The 22,312-nt window shown below is 32.1% G+C and overlaps 1 protein-coding gene across 1 annotated transcript in view; it reads right to left on the bottom strand.

Annotated features, from left to right (window-relative positions):
- Positions 1–20,339, bottom strand: part of LOC134711020 (neuromedin-K receptor-like) — a 41,172-nt gene extending 20,833 nt beyond the window's left edge. Inside the window, exon 1 of the mRNA XM_063571447.1 lies at positions 19,614–20,339. Coding sequence (XP_063427517.1) covers positions 19,614–20,339 — 726 coding nt within the window. The remainder of the gene's footprint in view (positions 1–19,613) is intronic.
- Positions 20,340–22,312: the final 1,973 nt, after the last annotated feature.

The following is a 22,312-nucleotide window of genomic DNA, read 5'->3' as shown; positions in this document are numbered from 1 at the left end:
ATGTTGTAACTTGTGTGTTTTATTAGAAAGCCTCTTTTTGTAAAATAGTTTTTTTTTCTTGAAGCCTTCATGTTGTAACTTTGTATTGTATTCGAAAACTTGTAACTTCTGTGCTTTTCAATTGTATGGGACTGTCATACAAGTGGGAGGTTTAGACAGCTACAAAACCAGGTTTTTAACCCCCGTTTTTCACATAAGAAAATGCCTGTACGATGTAAGGAATATGACAATTATTTCTTCATTTGGTGTGTTTGAACGTTTTAGTGAACCACTCGATTAGGGACTGTCCGTTTAGAATTTTCCTCGGATTTCGTTTTTGTGTGTGTAAGAAAGCCTATTGTTGTAACTAGTGTATGTTAACCACTTTATCTCCTACCAATTATAAGATTTGAATTATTGTCACTCCAAATCGCAATACATAAATGTATGGTAAATATCTTATACTTCAAGTGATATTTTTTCTTACATTTGAAATAGAAAGCAAAAACAAAAAACAGTGAGTACTGCGTTGTGTCGATCGTGATGAAGTTGTTATGCGGTTCTTTCTTTAAATGTTGACCGATGAACATCTATACGAGTGTCCAACTATAATGCTGTAACTGTTGTTTTTTTTTTATTACATCTCAACAAAACAAGAATAAATGTCAGATGACTTCATTACATTTATTACCATCATGTCAGAAATACACATCTTAAATTCTTCATGACTCAAGCACATACTATCCGATGAGTTAAAAATCAGTACATGAAACGGATCCAATCAAGATATACATGTTATATTCGAATCAAAATGTACTTTATGTTGGGCAATGTTTATTGACTATTATTACAAGAATTTAATAATTCTTAAAAGTACAAACCTGTTTGGGTAATTGTTCATATCTATTATTTGATTCTTCTATCATATACCTCATTAAATATGAGAATAAAAGACGTGATGTGTTCTATTTGAGATAGAAGAATTCAAAATGAAGTTTAAGAATTGTCGTCTTCTTACGATCGGAGTTAATGTAAATAAGATTTGTCTCTAAAAGCAAGAAGATCGATGTAATTGCTAATACATATCCGTCAATTCCTATTTGACAGCCTGTTAATGCTGTTGAAAATCCGGGAAGTATTGTTATTTACATGATCTATTTTCCTGATCACAATATAGAATTAGATATATTCAAGTAAAACGTACATATTTGTTGATCCTTGTAAAATTCTTCAAAGTAAAGTATGACATAAAAAGGGAAGAGGAGTATGTAGGAATATCGAAAGACCAATAAAAGACAAGCACACGTCCATAAAAAAACCTATAGTTTAATAGTTCTTATATGTGTTATACCACCAATTCACATTTAAAACATAAGTAAAAGTGCTCCCCTTCTGATAAAAAAAAATGCCAATTTACTTATGTAAGAATTTTTACATGACAATTTTAGAGAAGATGTGGAACATGCTTATAAAGATGTTCAGACAACACGTGTGATAATTGTAATTGGTGACTTTTGTCACTACAAGACAAGACACATTGGTTGAAAATGGGCATGTAGAAATAAGAGATTATATCAAAACAAAACACACAAATGTATTTTGTGTGAATAAACGACTGAATTAAATATAGAATCTATGAATTTCAAATCTATTTCAATTTTAAAAAAGCTTTTCGAAATGTTATTTTCACCTTGATATTAGAGGACTTAAACCTTTAATGAAATGATACTATTAAATGAATATTCAGGTCTTTCTGCTTCAACCAGTGATAGTGCAAAATTAGCTGAACTCATACAAAATATATAATAATATAGTAATACATCAACGGTACGTTAAACAAATGTGGCTATAAACCCCTACCAACAATTTATTGCCTGTACCAAGTCAGGAATATATATTAACAGTTTTCGTTTGAAAGCGTTAGCGTCTGAGTTTGGCATTTGCTTATAGTGATTTTCCGTTTAGAATTTTCCTCGGAGTTTGGTATTTTTGTTATCTTAGTGATTGCTACAAAATCTAAACCGGTGTTAATTGATAACTTTCCATTTAATTATTTTTTGAATTATCAAACTGTTTAGATATTTCAAGGATACTTGATAGAACTGATGCATTGTTAAATTCAACTTTGATTATAACACCGTTAATCTCTCTTTACTTCCCCCTTTACATTGAGCAACAATACATAGTTTAATAGCTTGATACGTGTTAAACTGATATATACAGAATACCTAATAAACAACAAAACCTCTACAGACATGAAGCCGAAAAATAAAATAAAACAAGGCTGTTAGACACATTGACATAAACGAGATACAGCGAAAAATCGACAGACTTTAAGATTGGTATTAAAGAGGCCTAACAGAAAGCAGACCGTGGATGTTGGCAGTGAGTTAATTCTAATCGGCAATAAACACTTGGTTTTCTTACTTGTACAACTATATATGTTGAAAACAATACATCAGGTCCTTCAAGTACCCGGAAGTCAAATAGTCTAGTGCGTAAGGAATTACGTAAAGGAACCATATTAATAAAATATCGATAGGGATTTTGTATCATATAAAATGTCGATAGGATTTCTGTAAAGAATAAATTCCACACTTTATGGTAATAAGCTTTTGGAATTAAGATTGTCTCCCACTAGGTATAAAATACTGCGATATAGTGATCTAAATAGGATTTATTATAAAGACACGAAATCAATTTGAATACCAGGACCAAACTTTGTAACTTATCCATCTCTTTTATATGTGTAAACAAAGACATATAATTCGCCATTGGTACAATAAGGTGTGTATGTCAGTTTACTTTTAATACAAGTAGTTACAGTTGATTTCTTTTTAATCTAGAAACCACTTCTGTGTTCTCGTGGTAGCATGCAATCACAAGAGGATGTGGGTATATATGAACCCTAAATGGGGACAAACAAAAAAATTGAAATTTGTTACCTTGTGAACTAGGATGTGAAAACTTTGGTTCAGCGTATTGGTGTAGTCCAAAGCAGGACTAATATGTCATATCACATAATCGTATTCTCGTTCTAAATATCTATTTGATATTGCCTTTGGAAATCCATCCCAATCTATTTCTTATCCAGACGATTAGACATTAAATTCTTAATAATTATTCAAAACAAACAATAAAAGAGTTCTGACAGGAACAATTCGTAATTACAGATAAATCAAATGTTTATTTAGAATCAAAGTTTTCATGGCTAGATTTATCAAGCCTAAAGAAGTCCGCCATCGTATATACAATTTTTTTTAAAGAAATCAATGGTCTTATGAGGCAAACATTGTTCAACAATTTATAATATTTCAACACTTGAAGAGATGTTATATTTTTATTAATGCGTATTAAATTGTATGTTCTAACTACAAACAACTCAAATGTGGAATTATTGAACATTAAACAAATTTGTGCAGCAGTAAACTTCGTTACCATTAAATGAATCTTATTCATAAATAGAATCGTATTATAGGATTCATTGATAAAATTATAATGTGAAAGAATTTTCATTGCCAAACGATTGACACTGACGCGAATCAACAGGAAGTACCAGTCTTAATTCAGCCAAGTCTGGTAGAAAATGACCTTATATTAAGTTAGAACATAGTGCCTACATCAACTAATCGTCTAAAATACAGTAATTAGGATTTAAGGTTTAAACGATTGATCAGATTGTCACTGTCTCAATTTAGATGCAAGTAGGTACGTAGTTCGCCTTTAGGTAAAATTTCTATAAAGGCAGAAAGCTTGTGACATTTGTGCTTTTATACGTTACTTTGTATGAAGATAATGAATTTATTGAACAAATCAATGCTGTTTTTGTTGGTTACAAATCGCTATCAGCAAGTTTCCATGTCGCTTATCGTGTAGCATTTTGGTAGCTCAAAAATGGTTAAACCGAAATATTAACGTATGTGGCTGATTATGGAAATCTCGTCTAGCGGTATCACTTGTGCATATGTACTGTCTAATGGTCAACTACTTTAGTATCGAGCAATGTGAAATCACAAAAGTCCTGAACTCCGAGGAAAAATCAAAACGTAAAGTACCTAATCAAATGACAAAATCAAAAGGTTTGTCTGTCGTCAGTAGTTTTTGAGTTGTTGATATGTGTTGTCCCATCTTGATTATCAGTGCTCTCTTAAAAGTTAGTTTTTCTTCCTTTAAGATTTTCTTTCAATTTTGTTTCTATCTAAGATTTGTATTCTGATGTCAGATATTTGGACTCTATTGCGTTCATTTGGAAAATTTGTCTAGACTTGGAAGAGTTACCTTTTTTTTACATGTCCGCCGATTGAGATCGTATGGTAACCTCTGACAAGAGTATATTTCCAAAGTTTCATTGTTTTCTCTGCAACTAAGGATTAACCCCAATGATCAAATTTACCTCGATATGTACATCCTTGAACATTGCCTAAAACTGCATTTTCTGTGTTTTTCGTAGTTTTAAATATCATTTGATCTGAATCCTTAAAACCATAAAAAAAAGTACTATCATATTCAGAAACACAGTACACTAAAATGAATGCAAATGTAATTTAGCATTGTGTCTGGGTAACAGATCATTCGGATAATTTAACAATCCCTACTGTTAATTATGCTTTGTTTTTTGGGGAGAAACAGTGAAAATTAGCTTAACTGTTACTTATAGTGTCTAATTAATGACGCACGATCTGGCCTGTCTAAACAATTGAATGACTGATACGCTATAAGTAATGGTGAATTAAAGAATGGAAAATCACGAATTAAGAAAACACTAAAGTAGAATAGAAAAAATAAGATTAGGTGTAGAATCCGGGCATAAAGGTCAAACTTAAGAATTTGAAACGTATGAAATATATTTATGACTCCAGAAAAAAGCAAAAGGAAGATTTGAACAAATGTAAATATCAATATTTTAATTAATTGATAATGTGTCCACATCATAAAAAAAACAACGGGGTAGTGCTCATAGAGTATCCACAAACGTGTTTAATTAACAGTATATCCAATGAATATGAACAAACAAGTACAAATATCCATTGGTTATTATTGGAGTTCAAAATTAATACATTGTAAAGTAAGGCAACTTTCGTGAACAACATTTTATACGAAGTAATAAACAAAAACATTTAAGCAATCCTATAAAATCACCATTCGGTCTACAGTTGTATCTATTAACTGATTGAAAAATGGGAGCTAGATCCAAAAATTGCTATTTTTAAAAACATTTCATACGGAAATTAGATAATATGACAAACGTTTTGCCACAGATCATAACTGATTCCAATTCAGTTATACTTCCCCAAAAATTGTTTTTTTGTAATTGATACAGTCAATATTTAACTGCTTGTAGACGTCAAGTAGAACACATTGCCTTTCTTATATTGTATTTCTATTGGTCAATTGTGCAGATATGTTTGTATGACGGACGATAATGTCTCCGACAAATCATTCACCGAATTACATTATAATGAATACCGCTGTATAATAAAGAGATAATTGCACAGATATCACAAAAATAGAATATGAAAAGGAAAAGGTATAGACGGGAAAAAACACTCCTTATTTTTGATAAGGTTGGTGCGAATTCGTAATATTGACATAACAATAAGGAGGTGTGGTAGAATTGCCGACAAGACAATTATCCATCAAAGTTCACATGAAGTCTATATTTGTCTTTAAATGTATTAATTGTAAGTTTTTAATTTACAGATTTGTTTTCAGTATTTCTATGATGAATCTCGAACAGGTGTCGATCTACTTCCCCTCCAGGATTACCAACGATTACCCGCGGTTTTAAGTATGGTTCGTTTCACGAATTCCTTAGTTTAGTTTGTTTTGTAAATGTTTCCTCTGTTTGTCTTTGACTTATGATGTTTAAATTGTTACCTTGGTAAGTTTTATGCATCTTTTTCTAAACTAAACTACATAAGTGTCCTTACAAACAACCGTATATTGCTGGGTCTTCCAAGTCCTCCACGAAACCCCTTTCTAAATTATTAACATCCATTTTATCAGCAATCAAAGACGGACTTCAAAGTTATTGTGAAACTGCCTATTCTAGAGGTGGCGTGAATCAGATGTGGATACTTAAAAATTCCAAAGATCTTTTAGAGTACATACAATCTAACTCTCTTTCATCTTGTAACAGTATTAAAACATTTGACTTTTCTACTCTTTACACAAGTATTCCACATTCCAAACTAAAAGACAAATTAAAAGAGTTGGTATTACTTTGCTTCATAAAAAAGAATGGCCAACGTAGATACAAGTATCTTGTCTTAGGGAGGTATAAATCATACTCTGTAAAGAATCATTCTGATTCAAACAAAAAATTCTCTGAAACCGATATAATCAAGATGCTTGATTTCTTGATTGACAACATATTTGTTACGTTCGCAGGACGTGTTTTTCAACAGACTGTCGGCATCCCAATGGGAACAAACTGTGCCCCTCTACTTGCTGACTTGTTTATTTATTATTATGAGGCTGACTTCATGCAGGAACTTCTTAGGAAGAAAGATAAGAAGTTAGCAATATCCTTTAACTCTACTTTCCGCTATATAGATGACGTTCTTTCACTAAACAATTCAAAATTTGGTGACTATGTGGATCGCATCTATCCAATCGAATTGGAGATCAAGGATACTACAGATACAGTTAAGTCTGCTTCATATCTTGACTTACATCTAGAAATTGACAATGAGGGTCGGTTGAAGACAAAACTTTACGACAAAAGAGATGATTTCAGCTTTCCAATTGTGAACTTTCCATTTCTAAGTAGCAACATTCCAGCAGCACCTGCATACGGGGTATATATCTCCCAATTGATACGATATTCCCGTGCTTGCATTTCCTATCATGATTTTCTTGATAAAGGGTTACTGCTCATAAGGAAGCTATTAAACCAAGAGTTCCAAATGGTAATGTTGAAATCATCCCTTCGTAAATTTTACGGACGCCATCACGAGTTGGTTGACCGTTATGGAATAACCGTTTCACAAATGATATCGGATATGTTCCTTACGTCGTAACTACAATCCCCTTCCCTTTCATGAATTTGACCTACCGAATTAGACTATTTACCGGATTTGTAATCACATAAGCAACACAACGGGTGCCGCATGTGGAGCAGGATCTGCTTACCCTTCCGGAGCACCTGAGATCACCCCTAGTTTTTGGTGGGGTTCGTGTTGTTTATTCTTTAGTTTTCTATGTTGTGTCATGTGTACTATTGTTTTTCTGTTTGTCTTTTTCATTTTTAGCCATGGCGTTGTCAGTTTGTTTTAAATTTACGAGTTGACTGTCCCTTTGGTATCTTTCGTCCCTCTTTCATTATGGAATAAACCTTGTTGTTATGTTAGATTGAGTCATTTATCCTTAATGCATTACCGTTTCTGAGACAATCGTATTCTTATAGTAAAAAATATATCTTACACATAGATTCAACTTCTAATAAGTGCAAGAGAATCTAGATCAACACTGGTTTTTATCAAGTCGATATGAACAAAAAATGCAAGCGCATTATTTAATTTCAATTGCATGGTCTTAACAGACTTCCGAAAAGGATCCCTTGCTATTCTTTAACAAATAAAGCTAGATTTTTCAACTGTTATATAATTATTCTTAATTGAATTTCACTTTACAAATTTCTACCTTGAAATTAAAAAGAAATTGAATTATCCTACTGACATCTATTCACAATTTAGAGTGCAGTATAAATTGTCATTCGCAACTCCAGTTTGGAATAATACAATTAATGATACTTTCTTTCAAATGTATCAAAAAAGAAAAAAACTAAAATACATATAAATTTTAAAAAATGTTATGTATTTACAAACTTAAGTGCAAAAGCAGTGCAGGAGTTAAATCATTGTTATTCTATAAATGTCTTTATATGTAGACAATTCTCATGCAGTAATTTAAGAAATTAAATCAAAAGAGATGAAAGAGGTCTATTTGAATACATATAGTGATCGAGCACATATTAACCAGAATATATACTCCGGTATTTTTTACATGCAAATGATAAAACAATTGTTGCAATACTATTGGCCATTAAAATTACAGTCTATTATATTACTGTCGTTTTGTAGACGAAACGCGCGTTTGGCGTATATACTAAATTTAGTCCTGGTATCTATGATGAGTTAAACTTACAACCATTGGGTCGATGCCACTGCTGGTGGAGATTTATTTCCTCGAGGGTATTAGTAGTCAGCACAAATGTGCTGACATGAATTGTTATTGATATGGTTATATTTATAAATTTACTGTTTACAAATTTATGAATTTTTTGAAATACTTAGGCTTTTCTACCTCAGGCATAGATGACCTTAGCTGTATTTGGCCAAACCTTTAGGAATTTTGGTCCTCAATGCTCTTCTACTTCGTACTTTATTTGGCATTTTTAACTTTTGATGATTCGAGCGTCACTGATGAGTCTTTTGTAGACGAAACGCGCGTCTGGGGTATATACTAAATTTAGTCCTGGTATCTATGATGATTTTATTTAATGTGAATGTAATGTAAAAACAGCCCTGCGACTAATGTATGACAAATGTTTTTCGTTGGATAAGCCATGGCTATCAATATACATATAAGAAACAATGATATTGATTTTTTTTAACAAATATCATTGCGAAACGACGACTTAGCATATCTTATCAGCTATTGAAATAACAATTTGAGGGTTCAACATGGATAGTTGAGGGTACGATGGTAGTTTCACTTAATATCTAAGCAAAAAACAACTGTTGTCAAAATACAAACAAGCCCCCTGAAAAAGTGCGGTTTTTCAAACCGATGAATTGTCTTACTATACCAATGGTCTTCAGATGGGAGAGTAAATATGAACATTGCCTAGGTGCATATGTTACACATATTTTTAAACATATATACTTTCGTTTAATATATTGATTACCGATATTTATTAAGCCTCGTCAATTCATCATAAAAAGTAAAAACACAAAAATACTGAACTCCGATGAAAATTCAAAACGAAACGTCTCTAATCAAATGGCAAGATCAAAAGCTCAAACACATCAAACAAATGGATCATAATCCGAACTTATAAAAGAAGCACTAAAAAAACAACAACAAAAAGAGGATAATATATCGTTTAAGCTAAAATTAATTTTGTATCAACGCGATATTTTCCGTTATCTGGGACACTCGGTCATTGAACGACAAGACGGATTTTAGCCTATTGTGTAGTTAAACAAAATTAATGTTGACGACGGCCCGGAAGACTTCAAATCTTGGACATTGCATTTATAATTTCACTAAGTCTTCTATCCATTAGTTAAGATTAAGACTTTATAAACCCTTCACTGTAGTTAATGGCTTTTGCACGATAACTTTTATGTAATATTGTAGAGTTTGCAAAGCTACGTTAATGGAAGCATCAAAGCGTCTGTGCGAATAAAAGTAGATTTTGATAAGTCAATGAGGCAGTTACACAAGTTCGTCTAATGTCACAATTCCGCGTTCAAATTTAAATATGAAAAATTGCCTCTCCTTTCTTCTCTGATTGTGCTGGATATATCCTTGGAGACGACCAATTTGAATTTCTGCAGAAGGGGGAGGCAGGAGGGTTTAGAAAATTAATATCCTGGCCGGGTAAAAGCTAAAAGAATATAAAAGAGGGACGAAAGATACCAAAGGGACAGTCAAACTCGTAAATCTAAAACAAACTGACAACGCCATGGCTAAAAATGAAAAAGACAAACAGAAAAACAATAGTTCACATGACACAACATAGAAAACTAAAGAATAAACAACACGAACCCCACTTGGCATTAGACAGGATTGAAATGACAATTTCGCCACACAAAAATGAGGAAATCATTGTAAAAAGCCTTCCTGTATTTAACAACTTAAAGTGCACGGGGGTCCGCCCTGACAATCAATAATTGTCATTAAGGTCCCTAATGATAAAAAATTTCTTCTCTCTAATAGTACTATAGCAATAACGTGACTGTCTTTTTCAAAAAAACAGTACACTCTATGACGGTTCTTAATAAAACATCTAACAATAAAAACGGAAAAACGAAATAGCACAGACACTTGATGAGTGAAAAATACTGAGAAAAAGTTTTTTGACTTCATTCCCTACAACTTTGCTTAACCCCTTAATACCTCATTTTGCTAAAGAAAAGAAATCATTCGTTTCCCTTTTCCTGATTCTCTAGAAAAGTAATCTCTAACATATTTTCATAATAAGCTGCTACAACTAAGTATGTATTAAAAAAAGCAACCTGAAAAACCCAATCACATATTGCACTTTTAAAATTCGTTTCCCTTTTGTTTTAATCGCCGATGATGAGAGCCTGTTGATGTCATATAAGAACCGAAATAAGTGTTTATGATGAAATTGAAATCGCTGTTTTTGTCTAAGTACTATACTAGAGATACAAACACTTGAGTTGATTTACACAACTCCAAGATTCATATCATTTTACTCAGATTTTCTGCTCATTGAATTATGAAAAGTAAAACTGAAAGGTTATATATGTAGATGCATGATAGATCCTTGAATTTCTATTTTGTAGGTCCTTATTGCTAATTTTAAAAATAGAATTCAATAGAATAATCGCATTATTTTACTTCTTCTTTAAATCACAAAGACTATTTTCAAGAAAAGAAAATCTTGCGTATAAGATTTATCATAATACTTTAGGCATCGTATGTTAGGATTATTCGCGCAACAGTACGTCAGTACTTTCAATTTTTCGTGTTTAAAGATTTATCCGAGTCGCCTTTCATTCAAATAAAAAAGTATCGATTGGATGTAAAAGGAATGAATAAACGGAATTACGATCGGAATTATTGGTATAATCATGCTTTATGTGAACTAGTTCCTCAGCTTCCGTCTGCATGTCAGACCTATTGCCCCATACAATTCGAAATGTCATTTCCAGGAAATTCACTTTTAAAGTACAAAATATATTTAACTTGAAATGACATGAATATCTTACACGAAAATGCTACAAAATGTTGAGAATATTTCTAAACCCAAATCATGAATTACAGGCGCGCGTGACACATCTGTTTAAATCAATTTACTCAAATCCAGAATGACATTTCAAACACAAAACAATTGTATTGACTTCCAACTGCTGTACTGTTTTCCCTCTGCAGTCTTTTCTGTCAAATGATCAGTGTTTATGCAACGAATATACTGTTTAACATTTTTCTTAAATATATACTAAGTCTATTTTCAAAATATTAAGCTGCAACTTCTCTGGCTTAGTTAGAGATTCTTGGCTTATCCTATTTAGGGGTAACACAACTGTGTTTATCAATCTTTGACGTCTGAAACAATTGATCAGTCAAAACATTCGTAAGTGTCTCGGAAGAAGCTTATACACGATTATATCGCCTTCTATTACCGTCAATTCTAAAAGTGTAGAATACCTTAACATGTTTCCCAACAGGTTCATAAATTGAAAATTTTCGTGTAAAAAAACAATCACTTCGTCTTCTAAACATACCCACGATAACCATTTTGCAAACTACATGCAATTAGTGCAGACCAAAGATATGAATCCAGTGCATTCACCTTACGTTTATTGCTTTCAATGAATAAATATAAGACAACATAATAGTATGGCTGTCAAAGATAGGCATCAATTTGTATTGCCTGTATTACCGGGTTGTATAGATATGAGTTTACTCTGATACTTGACATAATTGCTTTTTGGACAACGGCCGTTTGGTGATTTCTGAAATAAGTGGACTGGAAGTACAGGAAAAGCACTTTTCTTCGTCTAGTTTTTGTGTGTGTCTGTATCCTGCTGTATTTATCCACTCTAAATGTTTACTGACAATTTTTAATAAACCATAGACGGAAATTAAAAGCAATATGTGTTGTTAATCATCTTAATGGAATCTGATATATCCCTGATTTTTCTCTTGGATAATTTATATAAATAAACATAATCAGTTTTACACTTGGTTACTTATAAAAATATTACTGCTGATGCTTAAATTTTGTCACTGCACAAAGCAAATCCTTTCTTGGACTGATCTTAAACCAAATCCGACTAAGGGGACAACCATTTGATATTCTGGGGGGGGGGGGGGGGGGGGGGGCCAGGAGGATTTGTTTTTGATCGGTTATTTATTTTTGTAAACTGAGAGGACAGATTATTCATTTTCTGTACTATTGAAGCAAGATTTTTCATTTTCATTAAAGCAAGGGACTGATTATTCATTTTTTACCACTATATTTATGATATTCGAAAACATCCATTTTTTTTAAATATTTGTTAATTTTGAATAATTAGATATAGGAAGATGTGGTGTGAGTGCCAATGAGACAACTCTCCGTCCAAATAACCATTTAAAAAAAAGATAAACCATTAATACATGTATAGTCAAGTTATTGTGTACAATTTAATCAGAATACTAGTAGATCATTATCCCCTTCAGAAATATTAAGATTCAAGATGTCATGCATAACCTCAGTCAGACACATACTTGTGTACAAGAGGACAGTATATACAAACATTTTAAGATAATACATAGCGAGACACGACAAAATACATAGTAATAAGTATATTATAAAAGACAATTGGTATAATTAGATTAAGTATTTAATAATTTTCTTAACGAAATCAATCATTTATACACATAATGCATACATACATAGTATTGAAGTTAATTTAGTTTGGTTTTTCCTAGCCTCTTTCAAAAGTATTGTCAAACATATTTGGCCGAGCGGAGCGAGGAAAATTTTTTTTTTGAAGGGTTTTGGAACCGCTGAAGGCCCAATAAGCCATAACCCTGCTGAGTTATTTATTTTCAATACATTACAAGTAAGGTAATTTATTTTCAAACTACCACAGAACAAACCATTTATTTTTGTGATAATCAAGGCTGAGTTATTTATTTTGGCCCCCCCAGAATATCAAATGGTCGTCCCCTAAAGAACGTAATAACTTTACTTCTCTTCTTAGTTATTCTCTTATTTACTACTGCAATATTGAAGATTCTTTTATTAAATGTGACTCAGTATTGAAACGCAAAATAAGGAAAATCTTATGATTGTTTTTAATGTTTTCCAAAAGATAAATGATGTCCCACTGAATTTCTCGTTGAATATAAATGAACAGATTTTCTTGAAAACCTAGGTCGCTTTGAGGAATTGGTTAGATTATTTACTACATGTAAACGGTGTCGACAAGATAAATGTGTCCATACTTCAGTCCTATCATGATATGTTTCCTCCTAACTAATAAAGTATTCGTTTTGATTATGAAGCAAATATTTCGGATCCATGTTTATCATGCGGATCCCCTTTCTTGTCGTTAAAATTTCAAAATAATCTTGACTTATAATTCCGATTTGTTTTTCTCATTTAAGTATTAAGTTTGAAAATTATTAGATTACAAGATTTTTTTTGGCAGTAGGCTATGTTTTTATAAAATACGTTATAGGAAAATAATGCAAACAGAGTAGTGACGGTTTTAAATCAATTTTCTACACAAGATTGTATCTACCTAAAGTAATTTTCTGTCTGCTGATTCATGCACACGTTCATAAGTGTTGATAGTGCGAATTGCCCTACAGGTATATGTGATATTTTTCAGTTAGATGCCGGAAATTCAACGATTAGTCGGATTGTTGAGAAAGAAGAACATAATCAACATGCAATGTCAGTAAAACTGGACGAGACATAAGGCCGAACACAAAACTAAAATAAAGGTTAAACATATTGAGATGTATAGGATTAATCATATATAAGCGTAAGTTAGCAGAGGAATGTACTTGATGGTAATATTTTTATTTTGCTTTGGATACTGCAAACCTACTGTGAGTCGGGATTTAGTAATTTCTCTCTCCTCTCCCATTCTGTTGAACTCCTGGTAGTTAATCTAAAGAACCTCCTTCCATTTTTGTTAATTACGGCAATTTTCATCTTTAGAGTATGATTTCCACACTACACCAAAAGAAATACGTTCATGGTTTATACAAGAAAATTTGAATAAAATAAACTATATTCTATCATTACTCACAAAAAAAACTTAGCTATGAAAAATTACTTTAATATAATTATATGGGGACAGTTTATATCCAAGTGTATCGTGTCGTCTTAAGAATTCTCTGAGGTAAAAGAGACTCCTTGTAGATATAATGGGGATATAAATAAATGACCTTTATTTTATTGCCTTCTTACCCATCAGAACGTCTTCTCTACATTTTTTTCTATAACAATTGATACAATCTTACCGATAACGCTATTTGAAAACAGTTCCACTGGTAGAAGGCAATTACAGGATAATTCCTGGAATCCAATTTAATTATAAATGTCGTAAACGATACGGTGCAACATATAAAGGTCTTTGTGAAAATTATCTTCAGCGGATCAGAAAAGCAAGCTAGGGTGTGCTTAATTATATACAAGACGGATTCAAACGATTAAAAACTTAAACAAATACTGGTATGACAACTCAAAGGTTTATCCCCTGCGGATCGAGAGGGAACTTTTACAGGAAGACACACAGACTAAATGGTGACAAACTAAGTAACATAAATTTATAAAAAAATAGTGAGAATTAATTGTATTCATATCGCCTTCGAATGCAAGTGTATCATGGATTTTATCTATTGTTTAAAGTGCTAAAATTACCCACCCCCCAATCCCTTTTCCAAAAAATACAAACAAACGAAATCAAGCAAACAAACAAACAAATAAGCCATAATTGTCGAGCTAGAACAAAAAGCATATTCTCGGTCTGACTGATGTTGATCATTTGCCTCTGTATTTTATTTAAGTTTTAGTCTTTTTGGTCATTTTATTTGCAGTGCTAGGATCATGAAAACACGATTTTTATCGGAATAACATTTGATGTGCTGTTAGCCAATCAGAATAACGTATTATAATGAAACATACATCTAATGTAATTATTTACTAGTATGTGATTTCATTGCATGATTTAAAAGTTATGAATAATCAGTGTTTTCATAAGCATTATATAGGGGCTCTTAATTTCATACAAAATGTACTTCGGTCAACGCTTTTACACCCCAATAAATTTACAAAAAGAAGCATTCAATTCTTAACTAAAACTCGTGCAAAGTCTTAATAATATATATGATGTACATATAATTAGACGGCGAAAACTCCAAAAGTGGAGAAAAAAAATAGCTATTGGTGAAGACACATTGTCAGAGGAGGATTTAGTGCCCCCGCCCCTCCCCTTTTTAGGAAAAAAATTGATAGCTTATATAGGGAATCTCGGAAGCGTGACTGGAGCGGGCCCCCTCTTAGGCAGTCAGTGGGCCTCCACTAAGGAAAGTTTCTGGATCCGCCAGTGATTGTTAAAATATAGGATACATTAAAACAAAAATCATAGTTGCCATATTTCAACACAAACTGTGACATGACGAATAGTCTTTATTGATTCTTTAGATTCTGCAAATTATTGAAAACCTGGATAGCTTACAAGAAAGTCAATCTTAATAGGATGTGTACAACTTATTTATCTCAGCAATTCATTCCTTGTTCACATTGTGTTAGTGATGAAGTATTTATTTCGTTAATTCAAATTTGGTCGTTTTTGTATTTGACGAGGGAAAAATATGCACCAAATGCAATATGATAAAAGATTCTGATTAGAGTTATCACACTCACTCAGAAGCTGACTTCTTTTTTGGATATGACGCATTTTTGTTCAATTGTAGTATGTTCATTTTGTAGATACGATACCGGTATATATTTATGTTTCTATGGTTTGTTTTATTTCTCCACATATTTTGAAGAATTTGACAATAAATTCATGCTAAAGCATTTTGTACATTTATAAAAGGCAAAATTTACTTTTTTCACTGGTTGCCTTCGTCTATCGGTGTATAATGTAACTGTTTAGTGTATATTTATGTGTATCTAGCTATGTTGAAAGACGTACATATTTGCAATCTGTAAGAAAACCTATCTAATATTTCATTTACGACACCATTTGAAGTAAATTTAGTGTTTTGAATGTACAACCAATCCCACTTTTTCTTCGTCTTTTCTTTTTGGGTATTACTAAACTGTCATTATTATGTAAGAGGACAATTAACAAACGTTGAGAGTTTAAAGTAAGAATTCTGCTGCTACAGAAAGCTAACACTTTATTTTTAATCAATTTAATTATATATATTACATTCTTTTATTTCTGTAAACAGTTAAAACAAATTATTTCCGTAAATACGTTCATTGTCGTATAGTCGGTAGAGTTGTTTTTTTCAACATAAGTATGTACACGTGAGCTTGTGGGTTTATCACAATAGTCAGTACAGCTGATGTTCATAACGTAAATAGTAAGTTCACGTGAGTAGGCGGAGCTAAGAGCATGTGTCGTCTGCATCCTCAAAGCCCTTGGTGAAAAGAATTTACAGTACAATGTATTTCCTGTTATTATATTCATTCTGTTATTATGGCTTTGATATAAAGCCCTGATCAAACATAAAATAAATCTGCAATACTCATTATTATACAAAACTCATTAGAAATAAAGGTAGGTTTTGAATTATACACTTCCAACCCACAGTTTTCTTTGAAAGAAAATAATATAAACAAAGCTTAGCTGACTTTATTAACCTTAAATTAAAAAAATATGGTAAAAGGATCACTATCATGGCCCATGTGTTTCTTATTAACATTTATTTAGACCCATGGATCTTTTTCTGCATTTTATTTTTATTAACAAGAATTCGAAAATATATACAATAAATAAAGCGCCAGTGCAAATATTTAAATGATTGGGGAATAATTAAAATAGGATTGGGTTCGAATACCAAAATTACACTGAAGATATTGAAGTGACCAAAGGTATCAGGAATATAATTTAGTACGTCAGACGCGGGTTTCGTCTACATAAGACTCATCAATGACGCTCTTATCAAACCATTTATAAAGCCAAACAAGTACAAAGTTGAAGAGCATTGAGTATCCAAAATTCCAAAAAGTTATGTCAAATACGGCTAAGGTAATCTATGCCTGAGATAAGAAAATTCTTAGTTTTTGAGAATAGTCCTCTAAAGCAAAAGTACATATACGAACACGATTGTATAGAGATGAAAACAAACCACAAAGCAAAATATTTATAATAAATGGACCATGCATATATTGGCTTATTGACAATATTGGCAATTATGATAAGTTTATTTTTATATAGATGTAAAGATAATTTGTGGAACAACTCTTTTGGGTTTGTAGGCAACCCATTACAAAAAAAGGCGCTATGGTGAATTTTTCCTTAATTGATTTCACTCAAGAGCAATTTTCAAAAAGTTCGTCAATCTTGAATTTAATTTTCAGTAACACCGCTTCCCATTTTGCTATTTGGTTGTTTCAGCCTTACGTATTTCTTAACATAAAGCCTACTTTGCCTGGTCTACAAATGACTGGAAACTGCAGCTTTAAGAACTTTGACAAACGATGAGGTATAATAAAAGCCAATAGTTGGTCCCTAGTATATGTACTTCCATTATTCAAGCCTTCAAATACTTTAGTATAAATGTATAGATTTTTTTTTATATTGGACCTGTATCATGCCCTTGTTATTAGCTATGGTCTCGGACAGTTGTAATGGCCCTCGGCGTTGTCTCAGGGCCATTAAAACAATCTTGGGTCATTATTAATACATTCAAATAGTTCGATATTATTTGACACTTTTAAGTTACCAAAAAGTACTTGTGTGATGTCTGACGTTATACAGATGTTGAATTTGATATATTTGACATAAATGATCATTACATACTTTGTTTGACAAAATAGATATGAGCCTTACTACAAAATATTTATACAGACACGAACGTCGTCGTAAAACTGACCGGCTAGTTGTAGAAAGATTTTAATTTGGATAAAGCCTGGGTTAATATCTACATATCAATGTCAAGATCTAAAAATATACTATTTGTGTAAGTTTCTTCAGATGTTATCTGTTATATTTATTCTATTTTTTTTTTTTAATCAGGTAACTAAAACAGAACAGCCTCTTGAGTATCTACATATTATTTTTAACGATAATGACCCCTTTGGAGGTTCATCAACGTGTTGCCTAGCAGATACAGAACAAATGATTTTGGTTTAAATGTCTCCTGATGCAAAATTTTATAATGGAATAAAACAATTGCATCTTATAATAAAGCCGTTACCAACTATACGCACACGGTACAGCACCGTTACCAACTTTACGTACAAGGTACAGCACTGAATTATTTTTTTCATTTTTGTTGTCTTCTTTTTTTTTTGCCATGAAATTGTCAGTTTCTCCTCGACTAATGAGTTTTGGTTGTCCCAAAGTCATCTTTCACCCCTCTTTTGTGTATTGGATTAGTGAAAATTGTTGTTAAAAAATACTCCTAGGCTGAATGTTCCATAACTTATATTGATCAATTAAGGTGAATTAAGATTTTTTGAATGCTGTGCCTTATTTCTATGGTTTTATCGGAATATTAAAATATTAGGTACACAGTGTGCTAGTGACCTAATAAATCAATATACGCGTCAGTAAATTTTATACATATTTTTCATTTATGTTTCTAACGTTTTTGAAATATTCGAAAATTAAACTATAAGACTGATACATCAATTTGTGTTCAAACGTACACCGCAACTAAACGATGACTGCATTAATGCAAAATTACAGGTACATATTAAGATTACATTTTAAATTCATGTTTATTGGGTTTTTCTTTTACATAGTAATTTTTATTTCTACACATTAAGAGATTGGTCCTTACAGGTTATCCGCTGAATGTAAAGATCCCTTGTCTACACGTAACCCGCAGAACATATAGAAACCACAAAATCAAGATAATAAAGATGTTTTATCACTTTCCTCACAGTATCGGAGTTTATATCGGGAAACCTACGAAGCGAAGAGGAATTTGAATGTCAGCTATCTTACTAATCTACTGATAAATTTCACTACCTTTTTTTACTGCATGATAAACCATAATGAGCCGTATTAATGAGAAATCGCAGTTTTTGAATGATAACTTTAAGTTTATATTTTTTTGTTTTTGCTTTTTATATATTTGAGTGTTTGTTTCACCTTTATTTGAGTTTTACAACTGCCGTTCCAGTAAGGAAAACACATTTTAAAATTATTTTTTTGAGGTTACCATTTAAGCCATTGTGAAACTATATGCTGAGAGGAAATAATTAGCTCTACTTTAAAAAAAAATATGTATTCAAAACACGAGTTTTAAAATTCAAAAAGCTTAATAAAGTAATTGAAATAGTCAAGCATATAGATATAAGAAGATGTTGTATGAATGCCAATGAGACAACTCTCCATCCTAGTCATAATATGTAAAAGGAAACCATTATAGGTAAAATTCGGTCTTTTTTTTTTTCAATTTTCAGAATACTTTGACATTTCACAACCATTGAAAATAGTTATTGTGTGTTGCAATGTTAAAAACAAATGACTAAATAATGAAACTATATATCGTTAACAAAGCAATAACAGAGTTACACAACATTTTTGAAGAATTTTATAGTTCAGGTAAATTTCTCATTACAATGTTAACTGGGGGTTGTTGGTGTCTTAAATACGAATACTGTTTTAAGGAATCACACATATCAAAATCTATAAAAATTACAAACAATACGATTATATATTGAATAAAAAAAATCTTCTTACCTTCTTACGGTTCCTGGCACGAATGTCATCACGTCTATTTATATAATCCCCAGGTGCTTTTGTTCCCCATATTCTGTATGCTATTCTTATGTACGAGAAGTTAATAACTATCAGTGGTAATATGTACTGTATGCATAAAAGATACACAAAATAGTATCTTCCAAAATCTTTATGCGGAAAAAACGGTCGACAGAACGGTTTTGTTTTTCCAGTTGCGTTCTCTGGAACTTGAGTGACTTTCATATACAGTGCTTGAGGAATGCTGGAAACTGTCCCAAAAACCCAAATAAAGACTAAAATCACAGCGGCAACAGATTTCTTAAAACCGGCTTTCAATGGATACAGTACAGCTATATATCTATCTATGGCAATACACGTTAAGGTGAAAATACTTATATTTACGGATAAGTCTTTGCCAAAAGGTGCAACCCAACACATAAAATCGGCAACGACCCATCTCTGCAATAAAGCCGCTTGGAATTGAAATGGAATGGTGAACATACCCAAAATGACGTCAGCGAACGCTAAATTTGCGATGAAAATATTTGTTACTGTTTGCATCTTTTTATTAATGATGATGACACTTATTACCAAACTATTTCCAATGATAGCAGCGACAGAAATGCTTCCATATAAAATTGCCAACAAAGCAATGATACCAACTGGTACCGGGTATAGGTCAGATATTGTTGAGTTGACCAGTGGTTCTGTTCTATTCCATTCCATAGTCAAATTCGTGGTAGTTATCTGATTTTATGTTATAGTACCAACAGTCCGGACTGTTTGATGTTGTGTTCTTCTAACTATTGTAATCCAGAACTACTTTCAGAATAGTGTAACGCTTCTCTGCATAATGATGAACCACTTTGAACTTTTATACGTCACTCAAAGTTTGTGTTAGCCTCGTCATTAAACTATGGTCTTTGCTTCCCACGCCTTGAAATTAACAAGATTTGTGAATAGCTCCAGTGATACTATTCTTTACATATAGCAGGCTGATTGAATCAATAGAGAAAAAAGCTCTAACGGAAAGCGCCTGCAGTTCTTTACATTTTTATAATAGCAAACTAACAGATAGTTCGAGCGAAAATGAAATTTCTCCAATCACCCAATAATAAAATTATTAGTCGAATAATTACTTCCCCAATTGGATTTATTTGTAGATTTAAAAAAAAAGTGTAATTATGGGCTGCTCAGGGACCTGAATAACTATTACAATTATTCTGCGGATTTATAAGTAAATCGTGTTATGTATAAAGCTCTCATCTTCTTATTCACCTCTAATATAGATCACTGCTGAAATTCTTCACTAGAAGACTAATAAAGTTAAGTAAGAAACAACAGCACGGAGAAACTGTATGAAAGACAATAAAAGTATGCTATAAAAGAGACAGCCTTTACCTGTTTTTGTTATCAATACATGTATATAGAATTCGGCATGCTTATGGCTGCAGATAATTATTTTTTGGGAATTGTACTTAATCGACAATTTTCGTTTTTGCTAAAATAACAAAATTGAAAAATTTATTAAATAAATAAACATGATAGCATTTGGTAGGGTGATTAAAATGTTTGTCATCAAATACTGATGGGAAGTAGTATTGTATCTGAAATTACAAATTCTATATTGTACCATGTTACTAGAGGTTGGCGTCAGGGATATGGGCATTCTAGAGGTTGGCGTCAGGGATATGGGCATTCTAGAGGTTGGCGTCAAGGATATGGGCATTCTAGAGGTTGGCGTCACGGATATGGGCATTCTAGAGGTTGGCGTCAAGGATATGGGCATTCTAGAGGTTGGCGTCACGAATATGGGCATTCTAGAGGTTGGCGTCAGGGATATGGGCATACTAGAGGTTGGCGTCAAGGATATGGGCATACTAGAGGTTGGCGTCAGGGATGTTGACATACTAGAGGTTGGCGTCAGGGATATGGGCATTTGATTAGGAAGTTTTCTTTTTGAATTTTCAACGAAGTTCAGTATTTTTGTGATTTTACTTTTGACAATATTATAAACTTGAAAGCCTTAATTTTACTGTTTGTTTGTGTATTAATTTTTTTGACAAGGATAATGAGAGATCTTTAAATACAGTCACATCAAATAAAGTCGAACTATGTGAAAAGATAGATTGGTTCTAATACTGTATACGATGTTGCTGTATGAAATATTTTTTGAAGTACAGCAACTTACATCTAAAAAGTAAAATCACAAAAATACTGAACTCAAGAGGAAAATCAATTTGGAAAGTCCATAATCACATGGCAAAATCAAAAAACAAAACGCATCAAAAACGAATGGACAAGAACTGTCATATTCCTGACTTGGTACAGGCATTTTCAAATGAAGAAAATGGTGGATTAAACCTGGTTCTATAGCGCTAACCCTCTCACTTTAATAACAGTCTCATCAAATTCCGCTACATTTACATGATGCGTTAAATAAACAGTCACAATTAATAAAATAGTCAAAATATGGGTACATATAGGACGGCATGTTTTTGTTTTACAATTAAGACTTTTATATATATAGTCAATACACTGTGTTTAATTCTTGCAAAAACCTGAAAAAAACATATACAACAGCAATATATTCTTTAGATGACTTGTTTTGATACAGTTTTTGAGAAATTCAAAAAAGATTAAACTAGAATCTCTCTACAAAACCCTATATGCTTGATGTAGAACTACTTTAAAAAAAA

This window comes from Mytilus trossulus, chromosome 3, assembly GCF_036588685.1.
Source record: "Mytilus trossulus isolate FHL-02 chromosome 3, PNRI_Mtr1.1.1.hap1, whole genome shotgun sequence".
Classification (NCBI taxonomy): domain Eukaryota; kingdom Metazoa; phylum Mollusca; class Bivalvia; order Mytilida; family Mytilidae; genus Mytilus; species Mytilus trossulus.
This window is presented reverse-complemented; position numbering and strand designations above follow the sequence as displayed.